At 35.3% G+C, this 14037-nt stretch overlaps 1 protein-coding gene across 10 annotated transcripts in view; it reads left to right on the forward strand.

Annotated features, from left to right (window-relative positions):
• The window catches only part of PTPRK (protein tyrosine phosphatase receptor type K), a 582916-nt gene that overhangs the window by 341894 nt on the left and 226985 nt on the right, over positions 1 to 14037 (forward strand). For all 10 annotated transcript variants that reach the window (XM_056125869.1, XM_056125872.1, XM_056125873.1 and 7 more), the window contains exon 7: positions 12478 to 12771. In XM_056125869.1, the coding sequence (XP_055981844.1) occupies positions 12478 to 12771 (294 nt within the window). The remainder of the gene's footprint in view (positions 1 to 12477; positions 12772 to 14037) is intronic.

Consider the following 14037-nt stretch of genomic DNA (forward strand, 5'->3'; position numbering starts at 1 on the left):
GCACCATCGACCATATCCACACGGTAACCAAGCTCATTGAGGTTTCTCGGGAGTTCAAGATGCCGCTCTGCTTAACGTTCATTGATTTAAAGAAGGCCTTTGATTCTGTTGAGACGGAAGCGGTCGTTGAAGCCCTAGCCAATCAGGGCATTCAAGCCCAATACATCAGGATCCTCCGTGAGCTGTATTGCGGATTCACTACCAGGATCTCACCATTCTACAAAGAAGTGATCGTTGATGTCAAGAGAGGGGTGCGGCAGGGTGATACCATTTCACCGAAACTCTTCAGTGCCACCCTCGAGAACATCATGCGACGACTGGAATGGGAAGGAATGGGAGTGAAGATAGATGGTCGGCAACTACACCACCTCCGCTTTGCTGATGACATTGTTTTAATAACACCAAACATCAGCCAAGCGGCACAAATGCTGGCCGACTTTGACCGTGAGTGTGGAAAGGTAGGACTACAGCTGAATCTTACGAAGACAATGTTTATGAGAAACAGTCTTGTTCTTGACACCCCATTCGCTCTCAATGGAACGACCATCTCTGAATGCAACAGCTATGTGTACCTAGGTTGAGAAGTCAACATGAGAAATGACCTGGCACCCGAGCTGCGCAGGAGGAAGAGAGCGGCTTGGAACGCCTTCAAGAACGTCGAAGAAATAGCTAAGAGGACGAAGAACCTCCGGCTACGGGCACATCTCTTTGATTCCACTGTTCTTCCTGCATTAACATATGCCTCAGAGACCTGGGCCCTACGCAAACAAGATGAGAACGCCATTCAGGTCTCCCAAAGAAGAATAGAAAGAGCTATGCTTGGAATATCACGTTTCACTCAAATGAGAGAACGAATCCGGAGTTCTGACATCCGTCGACGATCAAGGATCAGGGACGCTGTCTCATATGCCAAGGTGTCGAAAATCAGATGGGCTGGTCATGTAATGAGATTTAAAGACGACCGTTGGACTAGAGCTGTTACTGATTGGATTCCACGGGATGTCAAGAGACCGCGTGGCCGCCCACCTACCAGATGGTCAGACTTCTTTGTCAAGATCATGAACGATCGGTTTGAGGCCCTCCATGTTCCCGGAGCGAAGAGATGCCATTGGGCTACACTAGCACGCGACAGGGACAAATGGAGACGTTACTGGCGCCCGCTCGAGCAAATGGACGACTAACAGGAAGTTAAGTGATTAAGTGATTAAGTATTGAAATTTAATGAAGCGCAGGTAACACTGTTTAATTCTTTTCAATTTCTTTTTTTAAATTACAGTTTTTATTTGAAGGTTTTGAAGGGAAGGAAGGAAAGTAGGAAAGAGTGGGGAGTAACGTGCTCATGAGAGAACCCAGGCTTCTCCAAGGACAGAGAGAGACCTATATACATCCCAGCATTAGCCATGAAAGCTTGAAAGTACACATCTCAAGAGGGGAGATGCAGGCTACATATGTGCTCAGGCACTGCATGTGCTCGGCCTGGTGGGCACGAACAGCACAGGAGCTTGGGAAGCATTATGCACTCAGTTTTTTTAATCTCAAAATTGAAAAAAAATTCCTTTAACATCCGATATATATTATTTATCTTTGTTCATGGTAGGGAGTTTTATTCTATACAACTGATTTGGATGTGTTTATGTTACTGACACCTTTGCTTTGCTTTGCTTTGACAACTTTTAGTGTGAACATTTATGTTTTTGAACTGAAACATGTCTTAAAATTATAACTGCTCTAAATTTAGTAGCACATCTCTAAAGAATATTATTTGGAGGAGTTATCTATATGACTGAAGTCTTGTTTTGACTGTTGACACCTTTTTTTATTATAAACTAAGGTATATATCTCCCTTATATATTAAAAGAGATGCCTGGCTTAAGACAGCAACTGTACTCTTCTGAGCAGTGAGCAAATAACAGGTAGATAGTCATTCTCCTGATGAACTAAATGAGTAAATAGAGGAATCAATTTTTACATGCTTGTGGAAGCAGAGTCACTCAGTAAAGGGAGCCAGTATCTTCTGCTTCCATTACCTTGCCTGGCATTAAAAAACTGGTAATGGGTTGGAGTGATAACATAGCGGGTAGGGTGTTGGCCTTGCACACAGCCAACCCGGCTTCAATTCCTAGCATTCCACATGGTCCCCCGAGCACCGCCAGAAGTAATTCCTGAATGGATGAGCAAGGAGTAACCTCTGTGCATCGCCAGGTGTGACCCAAAAATCAAAAGAACAAAACAAAACAAAAACCAAAAAACTGTTTATCTCTAGCTTACTACATATCCATTAAAAACTCCATCCATTCATTTGATCTTATTTGGTCTGTAATAAAGGACGTAATTTGTTTATTTGGGTCATAAAAGCAGTATTTAGGCCTGATGATCATTTGGTAAAGTTTGATTGAGGTTGGCGACAATTAAATATTAGGAAATTTATTTTCTAATTGTATTTTTTTTTAAATGAATTTAGTCTTTTTATAAGTTGATGATTTTTTTGTTGCTATATGTACTGTATAATTGATGGACAGTTTTTGGAAGTTGTGGAATTATTGCAATAATTCTTGTTTCTTAATCAGTTCATTGTTTTGTTACTGATGAAGCAGATTGTAGATTTTTGGACTAAATGAGAGGTAAATTCATAGTTCCTTTTCAGTTTGATTATTTATGCTAGCATCAAGTAAATTTTACTTTTCACAGTTTGTCTTTTCAGAAACTCTAAGTATGAACCTAATCTTGTTTATCGTTTCTGCTGACAGACCCAAAACATTGCACTGTTGTCCCTTTTTTATTTCAAGCAGGTAATAAAGTTATTGTAGCTGTGTTTTCAAATCAAGATGAATAAAATGCCATGGTAATGCATGAGATGGAAAATTCTGTTGCAAAATCGGCAATTTTGTTGGTGCAGTGATTTTTTTTATTTTAGCACTTTACACACCGGAAAGCAGCCTTGTCATTGAGATTAAATGCTATAATTCCATGTATCTTGCATTCCAAAAATGACGGAATGAAAGACACATAGGTACTTTAATATAAGGAGTGCCATATTTAACACTTCAGAATTTCCCTTTATCCCAACTTTTGGTTGGAAGAAATCTTCATTATTACTGCATTCACTTACATTCTCTTATCATTATAACTACTTATTTTATGAGGTTTTTACATATACTATGTAGTCAGATGGCAACTACATATATGCTGTTTAATTCACCTAGAAAAAAATTCTTTTAAATAATTAATGTGACTGAAAAACAAAAGAATTACATAGATTTAGCAGTGCCTTTATTTATTTTTTAACAAGCTGAATAAACAAGTTAATGCCAATTGGTCACTAAGCAATTGCTTCAAAAGTGCTCTTTTGTTCCAGTCAACTAACTCCTTTAATTAAATAGTAACATTTTGTAGGTGCTGTGTATCAATGTCAGAGAAATTACTTCCCTGCACGGTTCACAGAATAAGGGAGTAAATCTTACATTCTGAGGACTTAATTTCTGCATTTGAAAAGAAGTACATTATATCAGAAAATTGATAGATAAATAAATACTGTTTTAGTTTTGTCATCTTCAAATGTTGATTCTCACACTGAAGTTATACACTACATTTTCATGTTTAGAAAGCTAGAATTTATGTCAATTTGTTCGTTTTTGTTTTGGTGCCACTCCACTTCATACTCAGGATTTACTCCTGTCTTTGTACTCAAGGTCACTCATGGCAGGCTTGAGACTATTTGGGGTGCCAGAGTTCAAACCCAGCTAGATGACATACAAGGCAAGTGGCAAGCACCCTTGCCTCTGTACTAACTAGTGCTCTCCCCTCCTTTATTTCTCTTCAATGACTTGTCCAACATCTTTCCTTCCAGTTCACTGTTTGAATTAATCATTGATTGATTCTACAACAAACAAAATTACTTTTCAACAGACACTCGGAATATAATGAAATAATTTTATCTCGACATTACAAATTGCATTAGAAAATAGAGATAAGATAGAAAGCAAAAGAATTAGCAAACTGTTTCCAGTTACAAGCCTGGACTTTTTTTTTTTTTGCCGCTTTCATTTGTTGTGTTCTCTACTTTCACTTCTTAAGATAAACACTTTAATAAGCTTAATTATTATAGCCCTTGTATTTCTTATATAATCTTCACAACTTCTGTTCCTGAGGATTCTGTGAATAGAGGTATCAGAATTTATGTTACTGTTAAGATTTTATTGTTTATGTTTCTTTGTCTTCTGAAAGAAAGATTTATTTATTTATTTATTTATTTTTTAACTAAATTCCTAGGATAAATGCTTTGGTTATTGAAGACTGTTTTATTTACTAATACATATCAGTAGATTTCTTTATCATTACTTCATCCCTTGCCTACAAGCATGTTCTGTATTGAAATGTCAATCAACATGGCATAAGCACTCATTCTGGGTTTGCACCTTCTTTCATAGAATTTGGGCCCAGTATATATACCTAATATATATATATATATATATATATATATAAGGTAAGCATTAGTCAGAGATTGCTGAATAGAAGTTATTTTTAACACCATTGCAGTGATTCTTCAGATGAGCCTAGATGTTTAGTTTTGAGGATTTTTTTCACTTGTGTAAAATATCCATACATTTCCTAATTTTATATAATCTTCTCCATCTCACTCAGCCAGTGGCATTTCTCAGTATTTGCATCACTCCTCCTTGGGGAAAGATCTGGGTGGGAATGTAGAAAACCTCGTTCTGCTGAACATCCTAAATAGTGATAAAAGTAAATGGTATAAATAAAAATATTTTATTTAATTCAGTTAGTGCTCTATTCAGTTGAAATTCTTTTTGTCATTTTGCTTAAAATGTTGCTGTGCATATAAAGTTGAGAAATTATGTTTGCTAATTTTTCCACGTAAAATAATTTTGGTGCCATATGATGTAGGTGTGGGTACTGTGAAACTGCCATCACATGGGTCACATTATTGCTAGATCCAACCCAATTTCCATGGAGATGATAAATTATAGTAGCTTCTTTGAATTAATACTTGGTTTATATCCTGGTATTACAATCTGAGTTTGACAACATTCATTGTTCTTAAATATTAGTAGCAACTTAATCTAGTTCAAACTTTTGAGTAATCTGAAGGATATTATTTGGAAGTATTGTCTCTCAATTAGATTGTTAGATTAAAAAATTTAATGTTCTGCAATAGTTTCTTAACATGTATAATCTATTAATTCACTAATAAGTAAAAATAATTTAATTAAAATCTGTCAGAATTACTGCCAACATTTAATAATATATGCTAAATCTACGAGACTATAGCCAGAACTATGAATAGAAAGTTATTTCTCTGCATTAGAATTTTATTAGGGGTGAAAAATCTGAAGTAACTGAAAAACAACATAAAATTCAAAGAATTTCTCATAATTACGCCTTTAAAAGTTTATAATTTGGATATAAGAGAAAAATTTAAACATCTAAAATTTTCAATTGTACACCTCATTTTTAGTGTCTAGGAAAATGAAATGTATTGTATTGTCATACATATAATACTAAATGCTCAAGGAAAATACTTTTATTCTCTCCAACTGCTTGCCTTTACCTCTGGGAAGAAAAATCATCTTCCTCTACATTGGTATTATTATTTTATCTTTCTTGAAGCTTTCACATACCATTAAGTTATTATCCTTTTCAGGCTAATTCGAAAGTAGTTAAAAATATTATGAGGAAGGTGATCAGTTTATGCTCCAGTTATTTGGTACACTGGAGCAATAGCACAGCGGTAGGGCGTTTGCCTTGCACGCAGCCAACATGGTCGACCCGAGTTCGATTCCTCTGCCCCTCTCAGAGAGCCCGGCAAGCTACCGAGAGTATCTCGCCCTTACTGCAGAGCCTGGCAAGCTACCCTTGATGTATTTGATATGCCAAACACAGTAACAACAAAGTCTCCAATGGAGACGTTACTGGGCCCGCTCGAGCAAATGGGAGGACAGTGACAGTATTTGGTACACTGATATCCTGCTTCCAGTTCTTATTTTCTCATACTTCAGCATTTAGTCTGTGACAAGTGGAAAAGTTAAGTAAAATGATCTAATAATTTTCTTCTTGTTTAACTGGACCTTGTTCAGAATTTTAATGTATGGAATAATAAGTAGAACAGCATTGATTTTGATGTGTTTCATCCACATATGTAAAAATTTAATCAGAGAGAAGAAAATATCGAACTCTAAAGAAACAACATATTATTGACTTGTAGACATTTAAACATGATAAGGAGCATTAACTTTTATAGTCATGTTAAGTAATCATTTTTATCCTCCCCCTCCCTCCTTCCCTCCCTCCCTCCCTTCCTTCCTTCCTTCCTTCCTTCCTTCCTTCCTTCCTTCCTTCCTTCCTTCCTTCCTTCCTTCCTCTTTCCTTCCTCTTTCCTTCATTCACTTTATTTTTTTGTGGTTTTCAGATTAAAATCTATCATTTTCATTTGTTTTACAAAATTAGATGGAAAAAGGAGTAATGACAGTTAAACTAATAATTTTTTTTGTAATTTAATTGCTTGCTAGGGAACCCCTTAGAAATATTTTAAGCTCACAAGCTTTCTATCAGCTGGAAGTTTGAGCTATAATGTCTCTGTGAGTTAGAATCAAATCATGCTCCTTATCTAATTGGCTAAAAAGTAACTGCAAAACTAACAAGTTTCTAATCGTTGGATCTTGTTAGGTGTTCTGAGTTAGGGTCTTGAGTTATAGACAGTATCTGGATTAGCCTTCTGTGTTCTAAATGCAGTCTTAATATAATCATAAATGGGAGATAAAAGGAGAGAGTTTAGAGAGACGTGAGCAGTGATACATAGATTGAAGTGATGTGTCTAGGAACCTAGGAATTCCAACAGCCACCAGATAGTGGAAGAGTCAAGGGACTAATTTTCAACTGGAGTGTCTGGAGGAAGTATGGCCTTCTGCCATGTGAAATTTAACCCAGTGATACTTACTTTTTTTTTAACATCTGGTCTCCAGAACTGTGAAAGAATTTATTTATGTTGCTGTAAGACTTCAACTGTTTTGTAATTTGTTACATCTGTAAGAGATAAATGCACTGTTTAGCATCTTAGTGTGAGGAATAGCTTGAGGTACTTATGACATGTAAATAAAGCAACTTGGATGAGACCAAAACTGAGAGAATTGTACTTAATTTTTTTTGTCAAGATGAATGGAGACATGTCATTTGCATTTATGTTAATTTTGTTATCTGACTTCCTCATTTTGGTTTTCTATTTCTGATTTTGCAGTTTATTAATTGACTGAATTTTGATGAGATTCATTTTTGTAAAATAGTATTGTAATAGGAATAATTGGGTGAGAATATACTCAGTGTGTTGTTTTTATTTCAAGACACTTAAGAATTACTTGATATAAATAAAGCAAATAAAGTAATTTTATAATAGGTTTAGATCAGAGTCCTGAATGTAAGTCATTAATTGAATGTTAATTAGTAACATCAGTAATTTTATCCTGTTTTTTGGGTATTGTATGCTTCATTTGATACCTAGTATACAATTGGGATTCATTCACACCACACCTCAGGGTCTGATAGTGTATTAAGTTATGAAGAATATTAATATTGCTGCAGAACAATTACTTTTTCATTTGCTAACTGATTAAATTTCATGCATAATTTATTGAAATGAATAGAGATTTTATAAATAAGTCTTTTTGTTCTCAAGGGTCTAAAAACAAAATGCATATGCTAATAAGAGGCTACTTTTTACCTCCAACATAAAAAATTTATTATTTAGTTATATATTAGTCTCATTACTGCTAGGTTTTGCTTCTTGTATTCATGCTGTTAGTCAACTTTCTTGCTGTAATTCCATATTTGAGCTAATGTTTTGATTACTGGATTGCTTTTATTATTTGCTTGGCTATAAGTGAGATGTAAAACAGATCAGAGCGAAGTGTTGTATTTTTGCAGGTCAATTTGCTAATTACATCTAGCATATCCTCATAGCCATAAACACTTATGTTGAATATTAATTTTCAATTTTTAAACATATATGTTCTCTGTTAAAAGTGAAGCAAAGCAAAATATTATCAAATATAGAACTTATTGACACATTTTAAATGTATCCTCTAAAAATTCTTCGAATAATTCCTAGTTTACTTATAAATTGTAATGCAGCGTTAACTTATCCAACTTGAACCAGCTTTTAGTTCCTGAAACTAGGTCTCTTGACTTCATTTTAATATGCAATTTTCTCAAAAATAGAAACAAGAGAGGAATTATTATACTTTTCTTCTGGTTTTATTATATGTTTTTTCATTTCCCATTTCCTTCCCTCCTTGTCAAATCTGCTTTCTTTTGTTTTCTTCTTATTTTCTTAGGCAGTGGTTTGCAGAGGCTTCATTGAAGTGTAGCATTTAATATACACTTATTAGATCAGTTTTAGTATACCTGAATGCATAAATGTATAGCTTACCCAAAGGTTATTATATATAATTCACTTGGAAAATACTATTTTACCATGTTAAATTTCAAACTCCTTTAGGTTGTTTTTTTGTAATGTGAAAGGCTTTGCTGCTCTGGTTTAGAACTCAGTATGTTAAATTAGTCAGTGTAAGAGCCATATGGAATGAAAGCAAACATTGTACATATAAGACAACTCAGTTTATTCACAAGGTACAGTTCTACTTCTCAAAATATGTGCAACATTTAGATAGTATGGGAAGACATTTGCATTTTTTCTATTACATTCATTTCTTTATTCAGTTTTATTTTAGTTTAAGATTGAGAAAATATATCAACTTTCTCCTTGTCCACTGCGACCAAAGTTTTTGCAAGTGCTCAATATAACTTGATAGTCTAGTTGGTAATGTTTCATGACTTGAAAAATCTCTTTTTTGATAAATCAAAATTCTAAACTATTCTCGTTTTTCATGAGTTGTTTTGGGGGGCAGTGGTAGTGGGTTTGACATCACAACCCTTAATGTGCAAGAGTTCTGGCTCTGTACCTTACTTGCAGTGCTCTGGAGCCATACATGGTGCTGGAGTTCAATGTTGGGTTAGAGGCATCTGCTCTACCTGTTACACTGTTTCTTCCCCATTATGGTTTCATATAAACTTTATTTTATGAGTACTTCTCAAATGAAATCAATTATAATATAGAAAATAGTTAGCCCTCAATTTTGACCACATATTTGTGAAACAATTTTCAAATAGAAGTTCAGGTTTATTTGGTAAGAATGAATGAAAAAAAATATATATCACTGTCACTGTTGTCCCGTTGTTCATCAATTTACTTGAGCTGGTGCCAGTAATGTCTACATTCGTCCCTTTCATGTGCTCGTGTAGCCCGATGGCATATTGGGGGCTTTCTCAGGGTCCAGGGAATGAGGACCATCATTGCTACTGGTTTTGGCATATTGAGTACACCATGAGTAGCTTTTCCTATCTGCCATGTAGGTGGGATACTCTCAGTAGATTGCCAGGCTCTCAGAGGGATGGAGGCTTCTGGGGGCAGCCTCTAATCACCTTTACAGGTGTTCCTGGTCAGGGATATATGCGGGCAGCATACTTTCGATAGTCTGCCAGGTTCTCTGAGAGCAAAAACTAGACAATAAGAGGTATATATACTTATATATGCTTATATATCCTTATATATCCACATATTTAAATTTTTCTTTGGAGCCACACATTGCAGTGCTTGAAGGCCACTCCCAGCTCTCTGCTTAGGAGACCATATTTTGCTGACGTTAGAACCCTGGTACTCCACATGCAAAGTCCGAGTGTAGCCTATTGAGCTATCTCTCTGACCCTGCTATAAAAATTCATAAAAACAGATGTTATGTACTACTTTTCCATAAATAGAAATAATCATTAAAATAGATGGTTTATATCACACCTATATTCTCATGTTAAACTTAATTTTATTTGCATGTTAAGTATTAACACAGGCCTAGAGAGAAAATTACAAAGGTCAGACCTCTTGCTTTGCATGCAACCAACAATGGTTTAATCCATCGCATTCTATGTGATCCACTGATAACTTTCAGTGGTCCACTTAGTACTTCCAGGAGTGATTCCTGAGCATCACTGAGTATGACCCCATTCCCAAACACAGCAAAACGAAACAAAATAAAAAGATGATCCTCTGTAAAATGAATTTGAAAGATACTGTTATGATTATTGATAATTCTTAATATTGTAAATGAGTGTTTTTCAATATATTTTTGCCTCCCTTTACTATTATTTATCAGAGTGTCAGGGTCTTTATATTAAAATTAAGAATTTGCTGATTTATAGCTACATAACTCCCTTACCATTATTTATAAGTTCTCGACATGTAGAATATTCTCACTGCTAATTTTTACTCAGTAAATGCCTGTTATATTAAAGGAAAGTTTTTGAAAGTGATTTTTAAACTGTGTAGATAACTAGGCAATTAGTCTTATTTTTTTACATTACAGATATTTATAACTGAGGGACTCATAAAGTGTACCGACAGACCTTTTAATATAATCAGAATTTAAAAGAACTTAGGCTTCTGTTGAAAGTCTTGACTTTATTTAAAATTATATCACATTGTGAAACAACATATTTGCTTTTTACTGCTTTTACTTTTTCCACACATGCATTACCAATCATTTGTAAGGTTTGGTTTGAAAAATCATGAATGTCTTTGTTAACTTCCATCTGTAGTTTCTCAAAGTCATCTGTTATTAAGAAGGGCAGTATCAGCATGAAGTTTCATCTACTACTTTTACTTTATGGCATTTGTTTTAACTTCCAAATATTTTGCACAATTGTTGGGCCATTAGCTCTGTGAGATGAATATATTCCTTGAAAGTTGTGATTTCCCTGAGTTTTCCTTTTAAGTTGAAATTAAGCCCTGCCTGCTCAGAGTGTGCTAATTAACTTCTTCATGCCCTAACATTCCCATGGACAGATCTTGTGAACAAATCTAAAGCTGTAGAGTTCTTCAGAAAGTTTGACTTTATTTTCAGCTGCATTATTGTTTAGGAAAAAAAATAGCAGAGCCTAATTCCTGATTTACCATCTCTATCAATTTGGCATTAAGCTATTTTCCCAACATCAACAACATCAAGGTCCTCCCATTGTTCATCGATTTGCTCGAGCGGGCCCAGTAATATCTCTATCGTGAGACTTGTTGTTACTGTGTTTGGCATATCGAATACGTCACGGGGAGCTTGCCAGGCTCTGCCGTGCGGGCGAGATACTCTCGGTAGCTTGCCGGGCTCTCCGAGAGGGGCGGAGGAATCCAATGATTTTTTTTTTTCATGCAAAGTATCTTACACTGTTCACAATTTAGTTGTCATATACCATTGACTTTCATATTTAATATTTGATACCTTGCCTTATTTCTTGCTTTTTCAAAAGCCACTGTGTGTAATGGTTTTTGTTTTTGCCCTAGTTTGATTTAAGTTTCTTATACTATGAGGTGTTGACTTGGGAATGGGGGTGGAGTATAAAGAATACTACACTTATTATCAGCTTCAGATTTTAGTCTTGCTCTGTCCTTTTCTTTTATCTTATCTGCAAGAATACTGCAGAAGTAAAATGCACAGCTAAAAGAAAACCACCAGCTGGCCATACTTCAGGCATGATAAAAAGAGTTATAGCAGTATGTCCTAATTTAGAGATTTATAAAGATTCTAGTTCCTCAAGATTATTAAAGATCCACTGTACTCTGTATGTAGGTAACCAGAGCTATTCATCTCCCAGTACTTTCTCTATATTTCCTTTGGCCTTTACGAGTTTCTTCCTGGAGAGCTACATTTTTACTTAAAGAAAACATGGTAAAATGATTTTACCCTAACTGCAAAAGTATTCTTATAATCCCTTTGCCACAGTATTACTGGACATTGTTCTCCATTGGGTTCTCAAGCTGCTGTACAAGAGAGACAGGAATTTCTGTGTGAACTGTGACAAGACCTGCCTCGTCAAAGAGTGTTAATAGCTGTAATTTGCTCACTGGGGAGATACCTGGTCCTGCTCTGTGTATGCACCCCATTTCTGTTAGGTGCTATATCTCCATCTAAATCAGTGAGAAATATATAGCAAAACAAAACAACCAAGATGGCAACACAAACAAATGTACAGACCAATCATGTTCTGGTTCCATGCATTGTAGCACTGTCCTCCTGTTCATCAATTTGCTCGAGCGGGCACCAGTAATATCTCCATTGTGATACTTGTGGTTCCTGTTTTTGGCATATTGAATATGCCACAGGAAGCTTGCCAGGCTCTGACATCCAGGCGGGATACTCTTGGTAGCTTGCTGGCTCTCCGAGAGGTACCATGAATCATACCCGTGTCAGCTGCATGCAAGGCAAACTCTGTACCCGCTGTGCTATCAGCTTCTGGTTCCTTACAAGAAATTATTCTGTAATCCAAAATTAATCTTTTCATCAAGACTTGTTAAGAATTCAATCTATTGATGCATCATAGTCTTTCTGATTTTTAATGACTAATTACTTGTACATGTATCTCTCCTAGAACCACCAAGACCCATTGCTCCTCCCCAGCTTCTCGGTGTTGGGCCTACATATTTACTGATTCAGTTAAATGCCAACTCCATCATTGGTGATGGTCCCATTATCCTCAAAGAAGTGGAGTACCGAATGACATCAGGATCCTGGACAGAAACGCATGCAGTCAATGCTCCAACCTATAAATTATGGCATCTGGACCCAGATACTGAATATGAGATTCGTGTTCTACTTACAAGACCTGGTGAAGGTGGAACAGGACTCCCCGGACCTCCGCTCATCACCAGAACGAAATGTGCAGGTAAGACTGAACAGCAGGCCAGGCTGCCTAGTAAAGAAACATTACACAGGACATGCAAAAGATACAGGTATTAAATTTCAGTTATTTAGGATCTGTTCCACACCTACTGTGTCAAAGTTCCTGTGAGCATATGATCACCTTAGTTATATTATAATTTGGCTGATTTCAAAGCAGTGTGAAGTTTCTCTTTTGCTACTTGATATTAATAGTAATTCACAGTCGTGTAGCTTGATTTTGCTACAGCTGCTTCTGACACATGTAGGTGAACTTATCATTTAGAGAACAGACCTTTGTAGCTCACACAAATACCAATTTCTTTTTTCCACAATAAAGAATTATTTTTTCTTGATAATTTTGTTATAGTCAGTGCAGTGGCCATATCTGATAAAATAGTTAAGAAAAATTACTGTAAACTCAGCTTCAGTGAGATAACTCTTATTCAGAAAATACCACATCTGCTATTCAGTTGTGAAATACATGAACTTTCCTTGTGATTCTAGAACATTATTATACTCTAATATTCTGAAGCAGATTAGTGGCATTATTTGTATATATAAAGAATACTTTTCCAAATATTGAAGTTGAAGAATAATATTTAAATATATACTACTTTCTTACCACGTTTTTACAATGGGAGATTTAGGTCACATAAAACTATGAAAAATGTAATTGTTTAAATATTACAATGCTTTTTAATTTCATTTTAATTTTTTTAATTTCAGTGACATTGTGGTGCAGCTTATGAATCAGTTTTTATCCATAAAGCATTATGGTAAATACCTGTAGTATCGCCTCATGGTTTTTTGGTGCATCTTGAGTATTTATGCATGATGGACTGTGAATTAAAAATTAAGACTTTGGTCATCTGAAACTGTACACGCATATAAAGTGTCGTTTGTTTCTTTATCATCTCTTAGCGTTTATGATACTGTGGAATTTCCAACAGGGACTCTTATTTAAAATCAGAGCAAAATTCAACTGCCTAATATTTATTCTTAAATATTTATTCAATCTTGTTTGATTTTTGTCTGGTAATGTATTTTCACATGTTAAACATTGAAAGATGTCCATTAATAGGAAGTTCAACAGCTCAACCCCAAGATGTAGATAATATATGGTCTACTAATTTATTTATTGTTCTCAAACATGGATCCTATGTTTAATAAAGAAGGTTAACTGAGAAGATTGTTGGGTTAGTGCCCATGCCTTAGCCTTAAACCACAATTCGCACTAAAATTTTTCTTTCCTGTTTTACCGGGGAGACAG

The sequence above is a fragment of the Sorex fumeus genome, unplaced genomic scaffold (genome assembly GCF_029834395.1).
Source record: "Sorex fumeus unplaced genomic scaffold, SorFum_2.1 ptg000061l, whole genome shotgun sequence".
In the NCBI taxonomy this organism is placed as follows: domain Eukaryota; kingdom Metazoa; phylum Chordata; class Mammalia; order Eulipotyphla; family Soricidae; genus Sorex; species Sorex fumeus.